The 25,535-nt window shown below is 39.5% G+C and overlaps 1 protein-coding gene across 2 annotated transcripts in view; it reads right to left on the bottom strand.

Moving 5' to 3' along the window:
• LOC115254961 (protein tiptop) overlaps positions 1-25,535 on the bottom strand; it is a 151,707-nt gene that overhangs the window by 28,898 nt on the left and 97,274 nt on the right. The window contains exon 1 of one of the 2 annotated variants that reach the window (XM_062850065.1): positions 9,904-11,442. The exons of the other annotated variant lie outside the window; for it this stretch is intronic. Within the exon in view, the coding sequence (XP_062706049.1) occupies positions 9,904-9,959 (56 nt within the window). The 5' untranslated portion in view covers positions 9,960-11,442. Of the gene's footprint in view, positions 1-9,903; positions 11,443-25,535 lie in introns of those variants that run through there. 2 annotated transcript variants of the gene reach the window in all.

Below are 25,535 nucleotides of genomic sequence, written 5' to 3'. Positions count from 1 at the left end.
TGCTGCTGGCGCTGGTGCTGTTGTGGGGTGCAAGGCAGTGAGCGCAAAAAAAAAACTGCTGAGGGCACGACTAAGAAGTATAATTTATTTGCCTCCAACCGTTATTTATTAGTCGAACATTCCGGACTTAGTGGCCTTGTCACTTTCGGGCACACTGAAGCAAATGCGCAGGTGAGACTTCACTCATTGCCATTTTCTGAAAGATTTAGAAGTTCTTTTGCAAACCAAGTTAGTTGTAAGGGTCCTTCTGAAGCTGACGAGCTTGAATGTCTTGAGATGTGAATTCACATGTAAAAATGTTGTTCATTGACTGAAAATGAATTTCATACGAGTCGTTAGTATATTCTTGTTATTTTCGACTACTTAATTTTATTTAAAAGAAGTAGGTTTTATGACATGTTGTCAATTTATTTGTTTTCAAATAAAATTAATTCTAATTTAAATTTCATTTATCAAGTGTAGTGGAGATAAAAATCTCTCCGAAAGTGGTATTTAGAATTGGAGCAAGCGAACTTTTTTTTTTGAACTCTTAGATAGAAGTATATACCTTACACTGATAGAAATAAGCAAAGTCTTAAGTAATATTTGAATATCTCATAAGATTATACGCAACATGGAAATGATCTTTTGTTTCAGTGTATCAAGATTCTTTTTCATATCTCATCATGCTCTCATTTTCGGTTCGCTCATTTTGTTCGATGACGAATCATTCATGTTCTGGATTTTCAATTAGCGCAACATTTAGCTGGATCACATTGAATCTCGATCCCAAAGTCTGCACTGACGAATGGGACAAGTATGTCAATGTTGTCACAAATCATAACTCATTTTAATGACATCCGCGTGGATCCATATCAACCCCCCAGCCAGTCAGAGTCAGAGTTGAAAATCGACCGGAAATCGACCGCTGCTGATTGAGCAACTACCAACAACAATGCGCGCCCACCATGGCGACGAGATTGGCGGATGCGGACGGACATTAAGGACTAAAAATATTGCACTGACGGACGCCGACGATGCTAGAATTGCTTGCACATCACGCCGCGGAACTGCCGTGCTGCTGCCGGCGATTTCTGGCAAAACTGACATCTGGAAGTGATGGGACAAATTTTATATTCAACAAATTCGAAGCTGTGATTGAATTGGTGTTGTTTCCTACTTATTGGACGGATGTGTTTGATCGGGTGCACCCACTATGTCCGCGCCCGAGTTCGAATGTGATTTCTATGGGGTGTGAGACGAGAAGGGAACGAGACATTGTTTGGATTTTTTATTAGATTTAAGCATTTTACAAGTCTTGCTTTACTAATTACAAATAGTGTTTACGTTAACGTCGTGAAATCAAAACTTGGTAGTTAAATTTGCATTATTTGGAAGATTTTGAATCAAGTTAAGTGGCAACACTGGATATTCATAGTCGAAAATAAATGAACGAAAAAATAACAAGGCATTCGAATTTCAGTTGTCACCACATCCTATCCTAGGGACCATCCTGTTCATCCTACGGAAAAACTTGTAGTTAGAAGGCTCAGAATGTTGCTAATTGACAAATTGAGAGATGAATTTGCGAATAAATCGCGTTCTAGAGGGATTCAAACCACGACTCCGTATTCACTAGACCACTAACCAACTAAGCCACAGCACAGGCAATGATTTTGCGGAATGGTAAGTCAAACTGAACCCGAGCCCACACCATGAACAGTTCTCTTGTCACAAAGCATCTCTCTTTCGGCATAGATGCCAATCCCCAACCAAACCCGCGTTTGTGCCCACTAACTACAAGTGAGAGCGAATTGTTTATATGAAGCCGAGACTTGCTCTCGTACTCCGCATACCTAGCCACCAAGCAGTCTGTTGGCTGGTGTAAAATTTTCATCTTAATCCATTAATCTATTAATCTGTTCCGACACGAATGCCTATCAGGGTAAAGTGTCGTGAATAAATAACAATAATAATAAATTTTTGTGTAATACGGAATGTGAAACCTCGGAACATCTGCTTTTCAGTTGTGGTACTTTATACACGAGCAGGCGAATTTTTCTTGCAACCCAGTGAGATCTGGTCTGCAGATTCTGGTAAGGTTTTGGGGTTTATAAATTCCATTGCACCTGACTGGAAGACGACGCGTCGTGGCAGAAGCTGATTACTTGAGACATGGTAATTAGCTAGCTAGATGCAAATATCAAAATGGGACATGCCACAAACGTCCAGCTTATTGGACGCAGCGGGTTAGTTTCCCCACCAGAGGGGTGGAAAAAAAAATGTATTACTTATCGCATAAAAGTTATAGAACCAGCGGATTGCGCTACATCCTCTTCAGAGTAATCAACACACAATCAGCGAATGTTTGGCATTCACGCACCAACGTGAACCCTCTGCCACACAACCATTTCCCAACACTATTACGACATCCGCATGAACTTGCGTAGACGTAGTGCAAGCGATTGCATTCATCACTTCGTTCCGCTCCTATACAGGGTGTTCAATAAGTTCGGATACACCATATAACTTCAATTAATTTCATATCTGTAATTCAGATTTTCAAAGTAAAAGTATTTATTGAAAGGTCATATAACACTGATCAAATATAGCATATGGTTTTGAATAAAATTTTTTTTCTTACTTTTTTATAAGCCTTAGATGTATCTAAAGTTTGTTAGCTCCGGCACGCTGGAATAATTTTCGATAAGTTGCTCAAGCTACAGAAGTCTAAAACGTTGACTTTTGAGTTTACATCTCACTATACTATATTAAAATAACTAAATTAATAGACAAAACCTTTACACTGCTATTTCAGTTATGATATGGTGATAAATTTGCAAGTTTAGTCAAAATGTGCTTAAATCTATGAAAAAGGCATAAAAACATTATATAAAGCCAATTTTGGTTCAAATTTGCCACAATAGGGATATAATCAAGTTTTGGAAAAGATAACTATGGATTAAACTGAGATATAACGCAGCCTTGCTTTTTGACAAAACAAAAATCATTAAACCAGGTACAGCGGCAATTTTAGCAATTTTAAAGATCAAAATAAAATGAGTCCGTATTTCACCCAATCTAAATCTTATAGATTATTTCGTTTGGCCATAGTTGCTACCACTAATGCTGAGGACAACAACCTAATTTGATTCAACTTAACACCATTACTCAATAAAAGCTAGACGAAATACCAATGACAGACGTGCGTGCCGGCCAAAAGGAACTTGAGACACATTTGCAATTATTACAAAAGGATAAAGGACAGTTTATTTCAAAACATATACTGTATTTGATCAGTATTATGTGAGCTTTCAATTAATACATACACTTTGCAAAACTGAATTACATATGGGAAATAAATTCAATTTTACTGTGTATCCGAACTTATTGAACACCGTGTACATTGACCAGACAATCTGACGTACGAGGCGCCATTCTTGCCTTTGATCACCAACACTCACTCACTACATAAAAACCAGTTAGACCAAAGCATCTATCTCATTGGTGGCTTGTGTGAGTGCCCAAGCAACACACATGTTATATAAGAGTTACGACAGCGCAAGTTTTGGTTGTATACAAGTTAATTTAACGTAATTCTAAAATTGTGTTGGAATAACGTAAAATAAACTTCTATGCAACCAAAACTTGCGCTGTCGCAACTAATATATAACATGGGTGTTGCTTGGGTGTAGCTGGTCTGACGATACTGGAGTAGCGTCTACGCGTGGTCAGTCAAGCACAAGTTTTTTTTTAACTTTTCATTCATTTAGGGATCTATCGTGTATATTGCTTTACGGAGCCGAAATTCATGTTATATGGGTAATATACATATGTATTATTATGTACAATATTTATTACAGAATGGAGAGAGGGTACTCGTGGCGGCTCGAGATTAGCTGGTCATATATATTTTAGGGATGGAATAGGTTGGGCAGTTCAAGCTCTATATCAATAAATCTGCTTAAAAAACGCAGTGTATTTTTTTGGGAAATTTTGTCACACGATATACGATTGTGAAAATCGTGTGAAAAATAAAGATATGTGTCAAAAACTAAACAGGACGGATGGTCAAAAAACATTTAGCAGAATTACACTTGCCCAAATGAGAAAAGTAGAATGGACAGATGATCAAACAGACAGGTAAACATAACAACAAATGAACGATTAAATGATATTTTTCCCTCTATTGAATTTGGGTTCCTTCTAAGAATTGATAAATTTGTCCTCTCGGCCATCTGTTCGTTGGACCGTTTGTACTTCGGTCAATTATCGTTCGGTCAACTGAAACTCGGTCAACTGACATTCAACAAGCGTCCTCCAGCGTTTCCCGTAAGATTATGAACATGAAACCCGGGGAACACGCTTCGTTCTAGTTCTCAGACAACCAGGAGTTGCAACAGCATATATGTATTATATCTTAAAAGGCTCTTTTTTGGGTCTCCAGTTAGCCTAGTGGTTAAGGCTATAGATCGACATTCTGGAGACGGTGGGTTTGATTCCTGTTCCGGTCGGGAAAATTTTCTCGACTCCCTGGACATAGTGTATCATTGTACTTGCCTCACAATATACAAATTTATGCAATGGCAGGCAAAGAAAGCCTTCAATTAATAACTGTGAAAATGCTCAAAGAACACTAAGTTGAAGCGAGGCAGGCAAAGTCTCAGTTGGGCGTAGAGCCATCAAGAAGAAGAAGAAGGCTCTTTTTTAGGTCAAAAACACCCATAAGTGCAACAAATGGACAATTTTCGTCGCAAATGTATGGTGTTGTTTGTTCAACTTACTGGTTTTATGTAGTCTGTTTAAACTCGTATAATAATATAAATTAACTTATCTGTGGTGTAACTATAACGTAATAAACGATGTTTTCATGTTTTATTGCGCTACACATAACATACTCGTATAAGCGTCTGAGCAAACTCACATAGTATCAGTTGAATTTGTTTAATTTCATGCAGCGATGATTATGTCCACGTATTTTCACTTGGTATTTTATTTTGTTTTGTCACTTACATTGATTGATGAATAAGCTCACATAAATGCAAAAAAAAAACTCTTTCAAGTAAACTTATAAACTCAAATGTGCGAGAATCGTTTATGCAGACATTATGCGATTTAATAAGTGATAATAATGAAAAAATGTATGTTTAATTGCGTTTCTGTTTTGTTTTTGAAACTGTTTTAACGAATATTACACTAGTTTACAGCATTTTTGAACTCGGTAAGCTGATGATCATTTTTGGTGTAGAATCATGCCCTGAGTTCGAAAACGCGTAAGAAAAAAATTACAGTAGAGCGGAATTTTTTTCGACTTTCCATACAAGGTTGATGATTTGGAATCGATTTTTGTTCTTTTTTTGAGCAATGTCGCTAACTTCAAACATTTTATTCTCCGTAATCAATGCTCCGATTGAGCTGAAATTTTTACTGTGACTCCCCTTCATATGATGTGTCAAATAAACGTCAAGAAAGAATTTTTAAATTGTGTTTTTCTTATTGAAAAAAAAAATACATTTCTTCAAAATTTTTTGGGAATTTTGCTGAAATTCAAGGAGGTTGTCCCCAAAACTCGCCAATATCTTGAGTTTTCTTCAATCTGACGCAAAACCTGTATTTAGATGATCGATTGGTATTGTATTCAGCTTTTAATTTATGGAAAAAGATTTAAAATTGGTTAAACAAAACGCAATATATTTTAATTTTAGTAAATTACATATTTTGAAAAGTTGTAAAACTCGATATTGAGCTAAAACTCAAAAACTGTTCTACTTAAATTTTTTTGAAGGTCGGTTTCGAAATCAGCGCTACATTGTGCTTCAAAAATTTTGGTCGTTGACAGAAGTTCACGACTTTCATTTTATTTTGTAAACTAGTGTTATTGATCCGCATAAGATGCTACATTGCTTCGCAATAGTGCATACCGTAAATCGTATAAGAATACATTTCGAATATTTTTGATTCACATAAGATACCACAATGCATCGCAATAGTGCACACAGTAAATCGTATAAGATTACATTATTCACCTATTATTATTATATTATTGTTTTACGAATATTATTGATTCACATAAGATACCACATTGTATCGCAATAGTGCACACAGTAATTAGTAAATCGTATTACATTATATAATTCACCTGTCATACATGTATCACCTTCAGTTTCGCTGTATCTTATGCAAAAATTTCTCCCGGATAATATATTTCATTCGTGCAAATTGGACAGCAATTTGTCTTCTCGGCCAGCTGTTGATTTGAGCACTTGAATTTCAACCAACTTTCGTTCTGCCAAATGTTATTCGGTCTGCTGTTACAAAGAAACTTCGGCAACAAATTATGCAAAAATCAACAGAGGACGAAGTTATGCTATGTTATACATTCAGTCTATTGTAAAAGTTGACGAATGATTAACTTTTAGACAAGCAAATTACATCTTCAAAAAGGTTATATTGAAAAATAAATAAAAAGGTTAAAGTCCTTCTCAAATTTCAACCTGACAAACCGGTCCACTTGATGATAAAGATTTCGTAAGTATCTTATATATCTCACCGCTTACAAAAGAAAATAACTCATTTGGTATAAAATTTACTAAATGATAGCAGAAAGTGACCAAAATAGTTTCTCTCTGCCCAACCCGCTCACCCTCTATTTCATAAATAGTGATCGGGATTCGGACCGCTTTTGCTACTGTTTGTCCAACGTAGACGGACAGTAGCGAAAGTGGTACGAATTTCGATCACTAATTTTGTTTTAATTATATATAATTTTCCGGATATATAGAAGTGTACAAGAATCTTTTTAAATCATTTTAAATCTCAATGACTTTAAAATGACCAAAAGCTCAAATCCTTGGCAAATATCAAATCGATTCGGATCAAAACTTCAGGATAAGTTTTAAATAGCTGCTTTATTTTAAAAGAAAGCGTATTTTCAAAAAAAAAAAATGTACTCTATGCCAAGCGTTTTCAAAAAGTGGCCTTTTATCATGTTTATTTTAAAGCTTGTTATATTTAATATCTGACAATCAAAAATTGGCTCATTTATATCACCATAGTAGGAGCCCTACGGCCTAGCCTACGGCCATAATTGGTACAATGAAATACATTTTTAAAACTAAAATATCATCGTCAAGGACTTTTTTTATATAAATTTAAATTCTCATCTGTTCCATTCAGAGACTCGGTTCGTACTCGGTGTAAATTTCGTTTCAAGAGTATGAAATTGTTATTTTATGAACGAGCGTTATCCTTGAAACAAGAATAATTGAATGACAATTTTAGTTAAAGTTACCTAATGTTGTTCAGGAGTGGTTTAATCAACTTCTGTACATGTTTAAGACTTGGAAGAACTTGAATGAGCAGGAATGAAGGAAGCTGTGTCCTTCTGAAGTAACCGATTTCAAATAGATTTTTTTATCTGCATTAACGAGATTTTTAGCCCTAGGCTAGTTCATCTCGGGGTGCATGCTTTAGTCCGAAGAAAGAACACACATTTTTGTGAGTTTGTCGGGAGTGGGATTCGATCTCAGGTCCTCGATGTGGTAGTCACGTGCTTTGACCATCACACCAGGTCCACTCCACTAGAATGCTTTAAGCGAAGAATTGGATATTCACTTAAGCAAAAGATGAAGTACTTAAGCGGCGAAGAGAGCAACCAAATTAAACATTTGATACTTACAAAGCATCTGGGAAAAAGTAGCAACAAATTGTGCATCTGAGAGGGCAAATATTTGATACCATTTCAAGGTTGTCTCTTAAGGCGAAACTGGAAGCATTTTCTCATTTTTTTGGTTTTTGATTTTTTATTAAATAACGAAGCAATATTTTTAAAATCGGTTTTCGTGCACATGTAGAGTATGGATCAGGGTATCTTCTGAATTTTTTTGTGAAATTTTGATCAAAAATGGTTTCTGCAAAAACGAAAAACATTTTCTACCGCGTAAAAAATTCAGAAGATACCCTGATCCATACTCTACATGTGCACGAAAACCGATTTTGAAAATATTGCTTCGTTATTTAATAAAAAATCAAAAACCGAAAAGTGAGGATTTGCTTCCAGTTTCGCCTTAAGCCTGTCGTTACGGTTTTTGTTTTTACATACGGCTTTGAATCTGGATGAATTTAATTTGTAATCATTGATTTGTTTTGTTTTCAACCAGGTGCTGTGCAGACTGAACGATCACTAACATAAGATAGTGCATGACACATAAAACACCCAGTGGTCCAGTGGAGAATTTTCCATTTAATGAATTTTTTCACCGAACGGAGTGGGCATCGAACCCACATTCCAAGGTTTATGAAAAGCTTAGGCGGCTGACGCTGCTGACTGCACGGCTACGAAGCCTGCAAATTATAAACTAAAATAACTGTATTGCAGATGCTACATTTGATATGATTTGGGATCTACCGTTTCGAACATCTTTGAAATCCTTTTATTTACATCTTTGTTCTCAAAATTGATTAAACATATGGTGACTTTGGATATTTTGAAGGCAAAATTGTCTGAAACATGATCGTATAGATCAGCTTGGTTGTGAATGATTTGACGCCGAGTTTAAGTTTAAAAGGTTTTAAAAAACCAACCGTGACGGAAAGATTAAAACTGTTAAAAATCATAAGTTCCACTATTTTGAATTTTTATTTATGAAATAGTCAGTGCAAAACACTGCGTACACAATGACATCCATTCCATCAGTGGATTCTTAGTAAAATATTCGCACGAAATTCAAATTTTTTTTTTATTATTTTTATCAATCATGTTTTGGATTAGATCTTCATGCATCGCTTTCTTCGCAAGATGAAACTTGGACTACGAAATTACACGCAATTGTTGGTAGCTTAGCTTTACTAATTTGGTTGCAAGATGCTTCCACAAGCTTGAGCAGCGAAAGCTTTCACTATTCACTAGACTGCGAGATGTGTTGAATCCCCTCTGTTCCAGTGGAGATTCCACAAAATGCATACAGGCACTCAAATATCACAGAAATTTCAAGCCTTACATTGATATTGAAGCCTAACTACTACGTATGTATTTTACTTCAAAGTGAATTGTACAGGATTTTTTTTGAAAATGTTTGTTCTTATTCACAATAGTATTCCCATATTTCAAATACGTTTGTAAGGATTGCTTTTTACGTGCATACGCTACGTGTAAAAACCAGCATACTAATTTTTGCTGTCTCATTTGACTATGTTAATTTTAGTTCTCACATTTGGTTTTTCCCTTTTACTTTTGAGGGATCTTAATTTTGAAAACAGATTTGTACATGTTCGTAATGTATACACACACTTTTAAGTTACATTTCGATGTGAGTATTATTATCTTTAACATTGATTGCAAACTATACTCATACTATAAATATTCCAAAACTCTAAATTCAGATTAATTCATGAAAACGGCATTCAACCGCACTGAGTGCACCGAGAAACCGACCGCTCACATAAAACTTTACGATGTTCCACTTAAAGGAGAACCATAAATCGAAGGCCGTCCACGGCGGAGCAAAACAGTAGCCAGACTTCCGATCTCAAACACACACCACCACCATCTCCTCCACCATCATTATCATCATTATCTACGTGTAGCACAACCGCAATACCGGGGCTATACACACGCACCATTGACCACCATTGATCAAAGCTTAGTGGGAAGAAAATAAAACAATAGTAATCGTTCGCACCACGAAGACTGATGGTTAAAAAAGTGGGAGGTCACACACCCGGCAAAAACACACAATATTGTTGTTACACTTTTAATTAGCCCCCATTTAGAGTGGCAGGTCCGTTCCGAAAACAGAACTATAAATAACACCGCACGTCGCCATCTATCATCGTCGTTTCGTTAGTTGATTTCGGTTTCGCCCTTATTGTCTATGATTGGCTCCGTACACGGTGGGAGACGTGTGATAATAAATGGATGATTACCTAGCGTGAAGTGCCTGACGGTAGATTTCCAACATTACTGCCTCGTGGAGCATCATTGATGGGAGATTTTGGTTCTCAATTTTTGAAACGTTTTCTTCTGACCGGTTACTCCAGGAAAATCAAAACTGATGGATCGGGAACTAGGTTCGCGGGAAGCTTAACTGGTCTTCGTTCGTTTGTTGGGTTCAGCACATTTTCTGTTATCTTCTTGGTTACGTTATGCTCTTCGAGTTTCGAACTCTGGCGGTATACTTTCACTTCGATTAACACCACAACGACTGCGACACTTTGTGACGACTGGTTTTGGGTGAACGAATTTTGTTTAATCACTTCGGTGCTAAGATTTCATGTTTGCCTTGCGGACTGACGAGCACAGGTGCTGCTGTTTGCATACAGGCAGCCAATGTGAGTGAAGGATGATGATTACAAGAAGCGACCGGGTCGCGAACACTCGCGTATTCGACAGAACACTACCAGCGCACATAACACGAGGGGACACATTTTGCTCATGATATCTTTTCTTGGATTGAGCTGTTCGGCAATCGCACGATACACCACAGTAGCGTCTCTCTTCGGGCCGGTGGCCAGCGGAGAAGGTTCTAGCTGCCAATTCCTGGCAAAAGATGTCACTATGTGCTAGACTCTGTGAATTGACTGAACTGTGTTGTTCTGTACTGGTGCTAATGTCGTTGTAGTTCTTCTTGTTCTTCTACCACAACACACCTCTACACTAGCCACTGTTTGGCGCCGTACTGCTGGCGGATGCTTTTGTCCTTCGTCCTTTCACCGCGGATTTGACTGATGCTGTGAAGCGCGCTCCGGACTTTGACGAGCTCTTTGCTTCCACACGGACATCACATCATTGACATGACGAGAGCGACACAACACGTTCGCTGCTCCCGGTTTGATGATGACGACCCGCGCGCTCTCGCCAGCAGCCTGCCGTCAGGAGCATGTCACACACAAGCAAGCACAGGTCGTACCTCGTCGTCGACAGCCCGTGTAGACAGTGACATGCACACACGATATACACAAAACACTCACGAACTCGTTTCAGCAAAAAACAATAACATCCACACAACACACAGTCACGTCCAGAGAGAAATCACCCGAAAGGAACTCGCGTCTTCGTTCTCTCCCTGCAACCCCCTAGGTCCTTGCCACCTCACACCCAAGGCGAAGGGATCTCTTCCTCGCACGAAGTCTTCGTGCCCGTCGCCATGTACCAGAAGGACACCTCTGCCGTCGTCAGCGCGACTAGCACACTGAAGGCCGAATGCGCCTACACGCGCGCACTCACACTGTCTCAATAGCACCGAGTAGCAGTTGCACACGCGAGATTGTTCTGTTTTCACCTTCGACGTAAAACGCACTCCTCAACTAGATCTCAACAACTAGAAAACTGCGAGGGCGAGCCGACCAAACACACACCGGCCGCAGGTCTTGGTCCTTTGCTTTGACGCGTTCTTGCTATACCGCCTGTCTACGGAACACTGAGTGATGGCAAGCTGCTGAAAGGAAACCGAACTTCGGGCCCATCAAACGCTCTCAGTTCGGGCTTTTGCTCTCACTTCAGTGGTGGGGATAATCACTCTCATCCACAAGGGGAAGATCATTCGCCACCGCACACAATCTCCAAGAAGAATGACTCCAATCATGCAATACACTCAAAGTACACGGCAAGGTAAATAACGTAAAACATCGAGAGAAGTTCGGTGTTCGCGAAGGGGAACGTTTCCCCTTCCCTACTAACGCTCATTCTCTCGCCAAACTCTCTTCGTGTCCGCGTCGCCATAAATCTCTTCTCCCGCCGCCGGTCGAGCGAGCATGGCAGGCACGAAAAATGCCGAGAGCTGACAGTTCCAGAATGCATGTTGTTTTCATAATTTATTGTTATTGTTTTTCGCCCTACTACCAGGCGCTGGTGGATTGCGTGCGCAAGGTGTAGCGCCCGGCTGCGCTAGTGTGAGTGCGCTTCGAGAAATTTTTCCGACACCATCATGGGATGGGTGGAAAACTGCGAGCATGAATGTATGCTGCGCTCAGAAACCGCTCACTTGCTCACCACCCGAACCGAACAGAACAGCACAGCAGCGGCTGGCTGCCGTGGATGGAGTTGGACGCTCGGGGAGAACGTGCAAAAAGTCCGGGGCCGTGTCGTAAATTATGACCATTTCCAGATGAGTGTGTGATGTGATGTGATGTAAGTCTGGTTTCCTCGTCAAGTCGTGTCCGCTCCGGATCGAAGCCCCCGGAATGAGGAAAGGGATTTTCCAGTTGGATCCGCAGGCAGTGGAACCCTTTATCCGAAACATATCAGCCCCACAAGCATGGTGGTGGGAAGAGTGACGAGCATGGGTGCGGCAGCGATAATCATATAATTGAGCATTACTTTTAATGTGTCGAAAAAGAGCGGTACGTGATAGGTATGAAAATTTGATGAGTTCCGGGTGAGTTGCGGAGGTGTGATGGTTGGCGGTGGTGTGGTGGTGGTGCCGGGACGTGTCATTAATTTTGATCCCATCAACCTCGTCGGATCCCGGAGAGATGTGTCACGACAACTGAAATGGCAAGATTTTATCGAGCAATGCCAAAACGACGACAGAGTGCTTGCTGGATGGCTGGCTGGCTGGCTGTGTAGTTAGCGAGTGAGTTCGATTGGGGTTGAGGAATTTTACCGACGGAGGTTGGCAATAAGTGATGGGATGTGGGTGTTCGCCCGTTTGTCGGTGTAATGCGTCGTAAAAATTTACGTGCAAAAAGCAATCTTCTTGGGGCGATTCGGAACCGTCGAGTGACAAATGCTTGATTCAATATTGATCCCTGGGTCGAGTGACTGAGGACTTTGCGTGCATGGGACGAGTAAGTGAATGTGGCCGGGCAGGGCAGGTGACTGGTAGTGTGCAGTGAGAGTAGGTTTGGGGGATTGATTTGTTCATTGTAATAGGATTGGTGAAGATTTTGGCACTTCTGAATGAATGCGGTAAATAATTGTTGGAATGCTTGTAAGAGAGTGATCTGTGTTGGATCAAGAATTTAAATACGGCGGAAATCATACGTGTTTACAACCTTAGTTCTTTTAGTGAAATTAGGAATTAAAATAGATGGATATTCGACCAGCATTTTCAGAAAAAGAATGAATTGTTGGAAATGGCATTTTGTATTTATTTCTCATTTTTTGAGAAATATTTTTTTTTGCTGTAAATCAAAACAACTCACATAAAATCATATTTTATCCCTCAGTCATGTCGACCACTGTGGATTCAGTTTCATTACAAAAACGTTAGTTTTGAACGAAACACTGCTTTCGAATGTTTGATGGTGAGGATGATTTAAATGACTAATTGTTCAACTTTAACTGAATTGATCTATTGAAGTTTTCTTAGTTGATGTCACGATTCTACATGTTTTAAAATGTTAGTTCCACTTTAATTTTGAGAATTTTAAATTTATTTCCTTGGAGTGATAAATTGAGTAAATTAATTCACCATCTTTCATTTTATTGATCGGAAGTCTCGAGAACGCTCAATAATCGTTGAAAATATACCACTTTCGGATTAAATTTGTTGGCGGCTTTGTGGATCTGTAGATAGTGAGTGCCATAGCTTTAAAAAAAAATTCAGCCATGCCTCTGCCAAATCGCCCCTGAGGAAAGACGAAAAAAATCGATTCTACTGTATTTTTGTTTTTCTTTACGTTTTTGAGTTTAGGACATGTTTCTTCACCATGAATGATCATGATCAATTACATGGAGGCGCATAGTTGTTGATGTCTACGCTATCGATATGACGGGTCATTCAATTTGACAACCGTGATTTTTGAATTTCGTCGTTAACCCTCGCGTCCTCGGTCACCCTCAGCGACATCACGCTCACGCTGTGTACCACAAACGTGATTTTTTCGTGGTGCGTGTACTCAGTACACGATGCGACCGCTCCCGGGTTAAGTGGCATATTACACCACTTCCGTTAAACGGATTTTTCCAATTTTTAAAACCGCTAAAATCGATGAAAAGGCATTAGTTTCGTTAATACATCATAGGGTAAGAAACCAAACTTTGAACTAGTCAAATTGTAATCTTAATTTGAACCATTTAGATATTCATTAAAACGACGTACTTTTTGGGCAAATATTGTCCCGAAAAAGATGTTAAACAGCTTTCCGTAACATAAACTGATAACATGGACTTTAAAAGGATTGAAAAAAAGTGATTTTGTCTTGGAAAACAGGCAATTGAAAAATCAATGTGATTTCACCCATTTCCCCCCAGAGAAAGCACATTTTCGGTGCATTCGTACAGCTCATTCATTGTATCACACGCAATATGTGAACACGTCAAATGAAAGCTTATTTATCGTAGAATCGACCAACCGAATAATATTCCACATTATTTGTCATAAAATTATCAAATTTAAGTAATTCTTACTTGAAGAATGTTATCTTAAGTTGAACCATTTGTAATCTAAATTTGAACTAGTAAACGGGGGGCGAGCTTCCAGTGTTGGCCTGCAGACTGCGCTACTGGTTGTTTTTTTTTATTTATTTATTTATTTATTGTTAATTTTAACTGACCTCTTCGGTCTTATTAAAATGTGACTTAATTCTATACAATTACAAAAATTCACACGGATAACAGAAGAGGTTACAACAATCACTAGTTCATATAACATCAATAAACCTGAGCGAAAAACATAGTTGACCAATCACATATAAGCAAAAATAACAAAAAGAGTCACTAACTATGATTTGGTTTCCAAAACACGCGGCGATCTTCAAATTCTTTGAATTTCAGGTATTTTGGCCATGTTGAAGGCTGCATTGCCAACGATTTCAGTTCTCTATCTAGTGTAATTTTGAATGAAATTAAATCTCTTTCAATTCCAATGTGTTTCGAACCAAGCTTCCTCACCCTAACTTTACAGTGATCAACAATATTCAAACACTCACATACTAGCTTGGTTATATCGTCACCAGGGATGGGAACACTCACTTGCAAAGAGTTACACTCACTTGCTGTTTTCTCAGCTCAGAAGCGTGCTATCAAGGAACGATGTATGGACGACTTTTGCCTTGTGATTTTGGCTAAAAGTTTGCCGAATAGAGTAGGGGTCGCGCACGCATACTGAAGTCGTGAGGAAGTTGTGACGGCAACTCTCCACGAGGTGAATGTAACTTACATTCACCTCGTGGAGAGTCGCTTTCACAGCTCTGTCACGACTTTAGGTTGCGTGTGCGACCCCTACTCTATTTAGCAAACTTCTAGACAAAACCACAAGGCAGAAGTCGTTCATACATCGTTCCTTGATTGCATACTTCTGAGCTGAGATAACAGTAAGTGAGTGTAACTCTTTGTAATTGAGTGTTCCCATCCCTGATCGTCACTTGAAGTTTTACACTCAACGTTGGTTAAAAACAGAGAGAACGTGTCACAAACATCAGGCTGCATTAAAGAACGGCTATTATCACTATTACTAACAGACTCGCACGCGTTCGTATCTCTAGTTCCATCAAAAAGGGTACTATTGTATACTGCAGGTGATACAGGCGCAGAATGCTGGTTGTGCGGCTCCGGTTGTGTACGTTGAGATACCATCGTATTGAGCACATCAATAATATCGGCAACTTTCGTCTTTAGCTCCTCGATTTCGGCTTCACATGTTGATTTATCATTACAGCAATCTTTGGTTTTTTCATCTTCTGCGGCGGCATCCATAAGCGTAACTTGGTCATAGGTCTAGGGGGGGCCAAGGCCATGTCGATATAGATTTTTTGTACTATAAAGATACTTATCGCATGAATCTGGTGATTTTTTTTCGAAATAAAATATTCTAAAGGGGGCCAGGCCCCCCCTGGCCACCACCTATTTACGCCAATGGCGGCATCACGAGAGTTGCAATAGTCTGCCAGGCACTCGTCGCACATCCAAAGGATGTTTTTGGAGAACAGAGCGCGCATGGTATCTTCAGCTAGGCCAACGCAGTGAGCGTGATACCGTTTCGCACATTTCCCTTCGCAGATTGTGTATCGTTCAACCTTACGGTCAATAGCGAACGCACATTTGTTGCAATGCATCATTTTGATCTCAATCACTCACAAGAATGTGAAATGGCGGTTGCTAACTCGAGGGACTTTTGGATGCCGATTCGGTTGCTGTCAACACAATTTTATCGTCGAAATAGGCAGTGGATCTTCACGAAATTACGACAACACGATTATGATGTTCCACTTTTATCACTCAATAGTTAGCAAATAATTTTGGCGGATGAATGAATAGGTTTTTTGCAAAAAGAAGCACAGCAAATCAAACAAGCGATCATTCACAAAGCAAGTTGTGTTTGTTTACTCTTGGGGGATGAAAATTCCAAATTTAGTTTCCAAGTTCCTGACGGTTTTAGATCATTTTTAGTTGAAATTCCGCTGCCTTATGAAAAATAGTTATGAGAATTAGCAGATCCAAGTGTTTTTCTATTGTTCAGCATGAAATTGGTTGTTGTGGGAGATGCTCGAGCTGCTGCCGCCAGTAGTTCAAATTAAGATTAAAATTGGTTCAAATTATGATTACGATGGTTCAAATTAAGATTAAAATCATTGTTGACGAATAATCGAATTTTTCAATGAAATTCAGTGCAAATACAAACTTTTTACCACTTAACAAAAAGCTTATACCCGTGGCTTTCAGGTGCATACGATTTTGCCATAGTAAATTATTTCCATGTGGGAGAAAAAATCACTCAAAATTGGGGCTACTTCGGAAAGCAGCAATTTGGTTCAACTTTTGATTACCTACCCTACATAAAAAACACAGCGTAACAAAAATTAACTTTTTGTCTGTCTCAAGAGCAAACTTATGTGTCTCCGAAGGATTTTGGGCCGCTGAATCCGAATCCGGGCTCAGATTAGCTCTAACACGTCACAATTTTGAGCTATACCTCAATTTATAGGGCAAAATATGCGATTTTGTACTTTTTTGACTGCAAGCCATTAAGCAAGGAAATATTTTTTTTAAACAATCAAAGGATTAATTGGTCAATTAACATCTAAATTAACGACTCATGCAAAATATTTCATTTTACCAAATCGAGTTTGATAGTTTTAATCTTAGTTTTAGGGCCACGTTTGCTTAGGGGTGCATATTACCCCACCTTCCCCTATCCTTTATCTACGGGAAAATAACAAAATATTGACTCTTTGAGGTTATTATGAGCATTTTATTCTTTTTTTTATCGAAAAAAAAACATTCACACCTAATTTTAAATACCGTGTTCGATAAATTTTTGACGAAAATATAACAGCTGAATACAGCAATAGTGTACTGTTTACCTTTTGCACCCGGTTTTGACAGTTGGTGTACTGAGTTTCAGTAAAATCGATTACCGAAGCTACCGAAATAATTCTGCTGTTCTATTTTTGTCATAAAAGTACCGAACAGGTAATTCAGGATTGAGAGTGCTGTGTTCCTAATGTTGCAGTATTTGTTCCTATTGTTACGGTATCCCATTGAAATCATATGGGATACCGCAACATTAGGAACACTACCGCAACAATAGGAACGCAGCAGCAAACAAATCTTAAGCAAACAAATGGTGCAATCTCATTATTTAGGCACAATACATCTATTGAAAATACCATTTGGTAACATTTCAGTAGAAAAAGTGCTCAATTGCCATTACCGCAACATTAGGTACTACCACAACGATGGGAATAATTACCCTAGTTTGATAGATTTCGTAATCATCGTAACGGCACCTTTCAAAAACCTCGAGATAATCGCGTTTAAAATTTTACGCTTTGCCTTGTCCCTAAGGAGGGTGCGCGCTACAACGTGCTGTGACTAATGCTCCAATCTTTATGAAATTAGGAACCTGTATTGTGAGCCTAGTATACTTTCAGATTGTGCCAAAAAATTGTTCGATTTCCAATCTCCGCAAGGTATGTAATCCCTTAAGCATAAGTGTTCTACTTAAAAATACAATGTTGCCAAGGAGTGCGAACAAATTATACTTCATCTCCAATGGGGCAATACTTGGAAACAAGTTTGGGAAACACTTTGCTAAAAGGTCATTATTGGGACTCAACTAATAGCAGTGGACAGCATTTAGCTGAGAAACAGGCTTTGTCGCAGTGAATGCATTACGTTACGAAGAAGGGAGAAGAAGAATAATTGTTTTTTTTTCGGTGCTGTGGTAAATCCACAAAACTACCCTACATTCTAACACAACATATGCAGGATAATAATTCTTGTCACTGTTTTCTTAACGTTCTGTTCAAACGCTTCATGGGTATCAGGTATCAGTAGGTCGGCTCAAGAGGCATGTTCTCCTCCATTTGGGAAATTTGTGTCATCGCCATGAATACGAGCCTATTCATCATTTACCTGAGGGAGAGCGAAGAGAGGAATAAGGGATGGGATAGGGAAAGGGAAGGTAAGGGAATAGGGTCGACATAATCGCATAAGCGTACCACAACGGGTTCAAACAGCGCCCTGAAAAGGGCACTGTAAAAAACGCATAAAACGTAAAGTAAGCCTATAGCTACTTGCCACAACGGGTTCAAAACAACAGAACATCCTGAAGATTCAGGCTTCTTAGGTCGGTTTTACTTAATCAAGTGTTTATCGAGTACTTGGAAACGCAATTGCGTAAAAACTGGGTAGTTACATATCAAATGATTCAAAGTTCCACAGTCGGATTCACAGTTAAGATATACAAATGAAGCAGCCTGTTGAGGCTTGTGATGGACAAAATCATAAGTAGGAAAACCACATTGAGTTATCTCAATTGCGTTTCTGCTACGAGATTCCTCAAAAGTGATGGCAAGACTCCCGCATGGGGGCATCCACAAACACTCAATTATCTAATCCGATTAGACTAATCGCTGCTTGACGTAATGCCGAGAAGAGATGTTGGTTTTTGAGCATTTGGTAAATCCAATTGGAAATCATTGAAAGATAAATAGGACAATCCATGCGGCTTCCAATATGGAATCGTAAGGTACGTGTTCAAATGCATCCTGGAAATCCGAGAAAACACCCAAACAAAATTGTTTTTGAATGAATACTTTTCCGCTATAGTAAACAACATTGTGAAAACAAATCACAATGGACTTTCCATTTTGGTAACCATGTTGATTCCCATGTAGAGGCATGTTTGCTAGAAAAATATCACGGGTGTGATGCTCGACAAAGCGTTCTAATCATTTCAGAAGAAAGAGGTCAAATTGATAGGTTTGATCTTCATACGAAGACATTATCCACTTACGGAATAAACTTGACAGTATAATCCCACCAAGATTTGGGAATAGCAAGGCTGCAGTTTTATCAAAACATTGTGGGGCTCGAGGCATGACACGCAAGATTGTCATTTCAATTTTAATGAAAGTAGCAAACATCGGGTCAAACGCAAAATGCGGAACTATATAGGTGTTAATTAACCCATTAACGCCCGAATTATGTCACAATCACAGTAGATGTCTGATTTTTTCTGGAGAACCTCAACCCCATAAAAGAAAGTTTTTGCAGTCATTTAAACGGAAGTCTACGGTGAAATTTTCGTTTTAATACACAGTGGGGCATATGCACGTGAAACGTTGAATTTTTTTTTATTTTTGCGCAGCTACCTTATTTCTATGAGCTATATAAATCTATTTTAGATGACTGATCATTAGTTGATATTCTCCTAATAAAAAAGTTACAGTTTGAAATGTTTCAGAAATGGATTACATTAGTAATAACTAAAACAATCTGCTAGTAGCTTATCAATGGATAGTTTTCAACAGTTTTAGGCATTTCAATATGCATCATTCTAATAATTTCTATAGATAATGGGTTGATATTCGGAGTCTAGGAGTATATCCTGCCCACCGTATCCTTCTGGCTTTGCGAGCACGTGGCTCACCCTCTGCCGCCACACACCGTTATCTAGTACAGAGCGAAAGATTACCTTAGCACTCGTCATTCGAAAACTCCAAATATTTGCAATTGTTCTTTGAGCTTGGTTTATGCTTCATTTTTAAAAAGGACCACCTTATGAGCGTTCTGACCATCTCATTCTCCCGTGCAGAGCTATGGAAAATCATGGACGAAAACGGCTTTCCTAGGAAGCTGACTAAACTGATATTGTGCATTCGAAACGCAAATATCAAATGCAGGAACACCAAATGCGGTAAGATTTTCTAACAAGTAACCCGATGTCAGTGGGAGCATTTACATCCTAGGTTGGCGGTGGTTTTGAATATGGTTGCTAATTTGCCTTTGGTAACAATGTGTTACCGCGCTTGAAGCGCATTTGGGCACCGTTTGCATCTTGAACGCACACAGTAATAAAAGCAACGATGGAGGGTGTGCAAAACTGCGTAAGGGTTTCGGGTGAACTATCCAGTTCATTCGAATCTCGCCAAGGACTGGGACAAGGTGACGGACTCTCATGCCTACTCTTCAACATCGCTCTGGAAGGTGTGATGTGACGAGTCGGGCTCAACAGTCGGGGAACGATTTTCACAAAATCCGATCAATTTGTGTGCTTTGCGGACGACATGGACATTATTGCCAGAACATTTGGAACGGTGGCAGAGCTGTACACCCGCCTGAAACGCGAAGCAGCAAAGGTCGGACTGGTGGAGAATGCCTCAAAAACAAAGTACATGCTGGTAGGCGGAACCGAACACGACCGGATCCGTCTGGGTAGTAACGTAGTAACGTGAGCCGTGAAATTCGGAGGTGCATCATCAGCGGTAATCGGGCCTACTACGGGCTCCAGAAGAAACTGCGGTCGAAAAAGATTCACCCACGCCCCAAATGCTCGATGTACAAAACGCTTATACGACCGGTGGTCCTCTACGGACACGAGACATGGACCATGCTCGAGAAGGACCTGCAAGCACTCGGAGTTTTCGAGCGACGCGTGCTAAGGATGATCTTCGGCTGATGTCCTGATAAACTTTGCTGAAGACTAAATTTTTCTATTTTCGAGATACAGCAGCTTAGAATTTTTAAAACTCACTAGCGCTATCTAGCGGAAAAACCTTTAACCAACTAGTTCACTATCGGATAGATTGTGATATCGACCTTGCTGAAGACAAAACTTTTCTATGTAGTCTGATTTTCGAGATCCAGAAGTTCAGAATTTTTAGGGCTCCTAACGGATAAACCTTGAACCAACTAGTTCAGTATCGGATAGCTCATGATGTCCTGATCGACCTTGTCGCAGACGAAATTTCGAAATTTTTCTATGTAGTCTGATTCTCGAGATACAGAAGTTCATAATATTTAAACCCCACTTGCGCCACCTAGCGGACAAACCTACAATCAACTAGTTCTCTATCGAATAGCTGTTGATGTCCTGATCGACATTGCCGAAGACGATATTTTTCAATGTAGTCTGATTCTCGAGATACAGATGTCTGGAATTTTTAGGGCTCACTAACGCCACCTAGCAGATAAACCTTGAACCATCTAGTGCGCTATCGAGTAGCTCATGATGTCCTGATCAATTTTGCCGAAGGCGAAATTCTTCTATGTAGTCTGATTCTCGAGATACAGAAGTTCAAAATTTTTAGATCCCACTTGCGCCACCTAGCGTACATACCTACAATCAACTAGTTCACTATCGGATAGCTGTTGATGTCCTGATCGAGATTGCCGAAGACAGAATACTTCTATGTAGTCGGATTCTCGAGATACAGAGATTTAAATTTTAACGGTTAAGCCCAGAACCAACTAGTTCACTATCGGATAGCTATTGATGTCCTGATCAACTTTACCGAAGACAAAATTCTTCTATGTAGTCGGATTCTCGAGATATAGAGGTTTAAATTTTTTAAGACTCACTAGCGCCACCTAACGGATAAATCTAGAACCAACTAGTTCACTATCAGATAGCTCTTGATGTCCTGATCAACTTTGCCGAAGGCAAAATATTTCTATGTACTCTGGTTGTTGAGAAATAGAAGTTAAGAATTTCTATGACTCGCTAGCGCCACCTAGTGGATAAACCTAGAACCAACTAGTTTAGTATCGGTTAGCTCTTGATGTCCTGATCGACCTTGTCGAAGACGAGATTTTGAAATTCTTCTATGTAGTCTGATTCTCAAGATACAAAAATTCAGAATTTTTTGAGCCCACTTGCGCCATCTAGCGAACAAACCTACAATCAACTAGTTCACTAACGAATAGCTGTTGATGTCCTGATCAACTTTGCCGTAGACGAAATTTTTCTATGTAGTCGGATTCTCGAGATACAGAGGTTCAATTTTTTTAGGGTTCACTAGCGCAACTAATGGATAAAACTAGAACCAACTAGTTCACTATCGGATAGCTATTGATGTCCTGATCAACCTTGCCGAAGACGAAATTCTTCTATGTAGTCGGATTCTTAAGATATAGAGGTTTAAATTTTTAAGGACTCACTAGCGCCACCTAACGGATAAACCTAGAACGAACTAGTTCATTATCGGATAGCTATTCCCGGGTAGAGGTGAAATACTGACGATCAAAACGTGATATTAATTTGATTGATATAAGAGATGAAAGATCAGAAAATAATATCTAAAAAATGTTCCTGGAACATCTGAACAATATCAAAATTTGATATTTCAAGATCGAACGAATAGCTTGCTGCTATTGGTTAGATCTTACAAAATCAAAATATGATGTGATGATGATGTTCCAGGAGTAAATTTGTGATATTATTTTTAGATCTTTTATCTCTTATATCAATCAAACCAATATCACTTTTTGATCTCCATATCAAAATATGCTATTATTTAGCTCTTTTCCTCTACCCGGGTTGATGTCCGGATCAACCTTGCCGAAGACAAAATTCTTCTATGTAATAGGATTCTCGAGATACAGAGGTTTAAATTTTATAGGACTCACTAGCGCCACCTAACGGATAAATCTTGAACCAACTAGTTCACTATCGGATAGCTATTGATGTTCTGATCAACCTTGCCGAAGACGAAATTCTTCTATGTAATCGGATTCTCAAGATACAGAGGTTAAATTTTTTTATGACTCACTAACGCCACCCAGCGGACAAACCTACAATCAACTAGTTCACTATCGGATAGCTGTTGATGTCCTGATCAACTTTGCCGAAGACAGAATTCTTCTATGTAGTCTGATTCTCGAGATATAGAAGTTAAGTTTTTTAGAGCCCACTAGCGCCATCTAACGGATAAACCTAGAACCAACTAGTTCACTATCGGATAGCTATTGATGTCCTGATCAACCTTGCCGAAGACGAAATTCTTCTATGTAGTCAGATTCTCGAGATACAGAGGTTTACATTTTTTAGGACTCACTAGCGACACCTAGCGGATAAACCCAGAACCAACTAGTTCACTATCGGATAGCTCTTGATGTCCTGATCAACTTTGCTGAATATATTTTTTTTCTATGTAGTCTGATTCTCAAGATACGAAGGCGACAGTATTGGGAATGGCTGTTGACGAAACACCTGTCAAAGCACAATGTTTCGTGATCACTAGTGCCACCTACTGGAGCGAATACGTACTAAATTACGTACTATCGAAGAGTCCTTGATCTTCTCAACAACTTTGCTGAAGACACCAGTCTTCCAAAATGCTTCATTTCTCCGCAGTTATCGCAAAAGTTACTGATCTATAAATAGATCACTGGGCGTTTGAGGCATCTGATCTATAAATAGATCGCTGGGCGGAAATGGGTTAAAACATTTACATCTACATAGAAATGCTCCCTACGAAAGTAAGGTTCTTGGACCAAAGCTGTTTCTTTTATGCTGACGATTGATCTGAGCTGTCATAACCGTAGCCACTACCCAAACTAGGCACGATCAAACTCTTACAACCTCAACACAAGAAAAAAGAGCAGCGATAAAAACCAATTCGGTATCGATTGAAGAACGCCAGAGACGAACATACACAGAGGACACTGTGAAGAACGCATAATGCGAAGAGTCATAAAGGTTATAATTAAAGCTGATGAACAACATACTAATAATCCCACCCTTGTTGAGCCTCGCAGTTGAGGCTTAAGAAGGATAGCAGATTATCTCGAAGAAACACAAGGTCAACTGCACCATTGCTCCGGTTAGCGCAGTAAGGGCAAAATACTGTGGAGGGCGCCCTAGTACTCCACAGGCTCCGTTTGTAGTTAGGTTTTTATTTAGACCCCCCTAACCATTCATTCCTTGGCACGGTAAGCATAAAGCCGCATAACACCATGAATTAGGGGTCACCTGTTTGGTGGACTCTTACCACTGGATCAGGCGATCCGTAGTGTTATTCTTAGCCAATTGAGACACACGCTACCGACACTACACAGCTATCTAGGCTGATCGGGAAAAAGAAGTTAACATTGATGGTCAACTTCCAAACGAGCCCGAACAGCCCCACTATGGGTATCCATTCGACCGTTACGAGAAATAACCTGAAGCTTATTTCAGGCAATTAAAGTTTATTCATTTTTTACCCAATAGTTTTCACTTATTACCTACTCCGTGTTCCTCTGAATGAAAATTTGAATGATTGTTTCAAAATTCTTCCATCTCCCAGCGCTACTCAACTCGTACTCGTAACCAATACCTCAAACCTCTAGAACCGTAGACACAACTGCCTTGCCGCACCCCACACCACCCATCATCTCTATCCAGTAGACATACGCAACATTACGGAACGGCCACGTTCACCAGACTTACTGCATGCACACGAGTAATTTATAAATACGTCACGTAAATAATGATCCCCCTGTGCAATATTCACTTCACTTGGAGGAACAACCACCGACGACGACGACGACGACGCACCACCTCACCCTACCTACAGTCATGTCGTCACTCACGTACACGCGGGGACTTTCGCCTTTTTTACGCTCATTCTTCAACCGTAGAATTTTTCCGACTTCGTCGTACGTCGTACCGAGTCTATTTCTCCACCTCCGGTGACGCGGCCAGTCACACTGCAGTCGTCCCGACAAGTTTAGGAAAAATTTTACGATTTTCGCCCCTTACCATCATTCAGTCACGGGTGCGGAGGATGAATTTTCGTGGGTTCGCGGCCTCCTTACCGCGCAAAAAGTGTCCTCCAGTTGCTCGTGCCTCGATACGAATCTGGTGGAATCCCATAAAGACATAAATATGGACCAGTGGTTGCTCAAAGCTCAATCTTTTGAACAGAATATGTACCTAGCATAATTCTGTACGCCAGCTGGAGGAATGTCCTTTAAAGTAAGCCTCGTTTATTTTCAGATCTTTGATGGCCTTATCTAAAGATCTCTCTATTCAGCTAAGTTTTCGGTTATTGAACATGATGGCAGACGGTGCAGTTTTTCTCAGTACGCCGTTGGAAGTTTCGTAAAATTTCCACATATAGTTCTGTTCTACATCTCGGTAATGACAATCTTCCAAACTAACTACATTTTGCCTTCTCGTGGTTTTAGGGATGTTACTTGACCAATATAGAGCACGTAAAATCTATGACAGTATTACATCAGCTCTAAGACGCTTAACAGCGCCTAAGTGTCCTTTCAGTACCTCCGCATGGATTTAAAGCATCTTTGCCTGCAGTTTGCAAACATGAACATCTTTTGGCATTCCTTAACCCTTTGAAGCCGGATTTTTTCGTTATAGTAGAGTTTTTTCTACGTATGTCTGTGG

This window comes from Aedes albopictus, chromosome 2 (assembly GCF_035046485.1).
Source record: "Aedes albopictus strain Foshan chromosome 2, AalbF5, whole genome shotgun sequence".
NCBI classification, from domain to species: Eukaryota; Metazoa; Arthropoda; class Insecta; order Diptera; family Culicidae; genus Aedes; species Aedes albopictus.
Note: the sequence above shows the minus strand (reverse complement) of the source record. Positions and strands in the feature narration are given on the sequence as shown.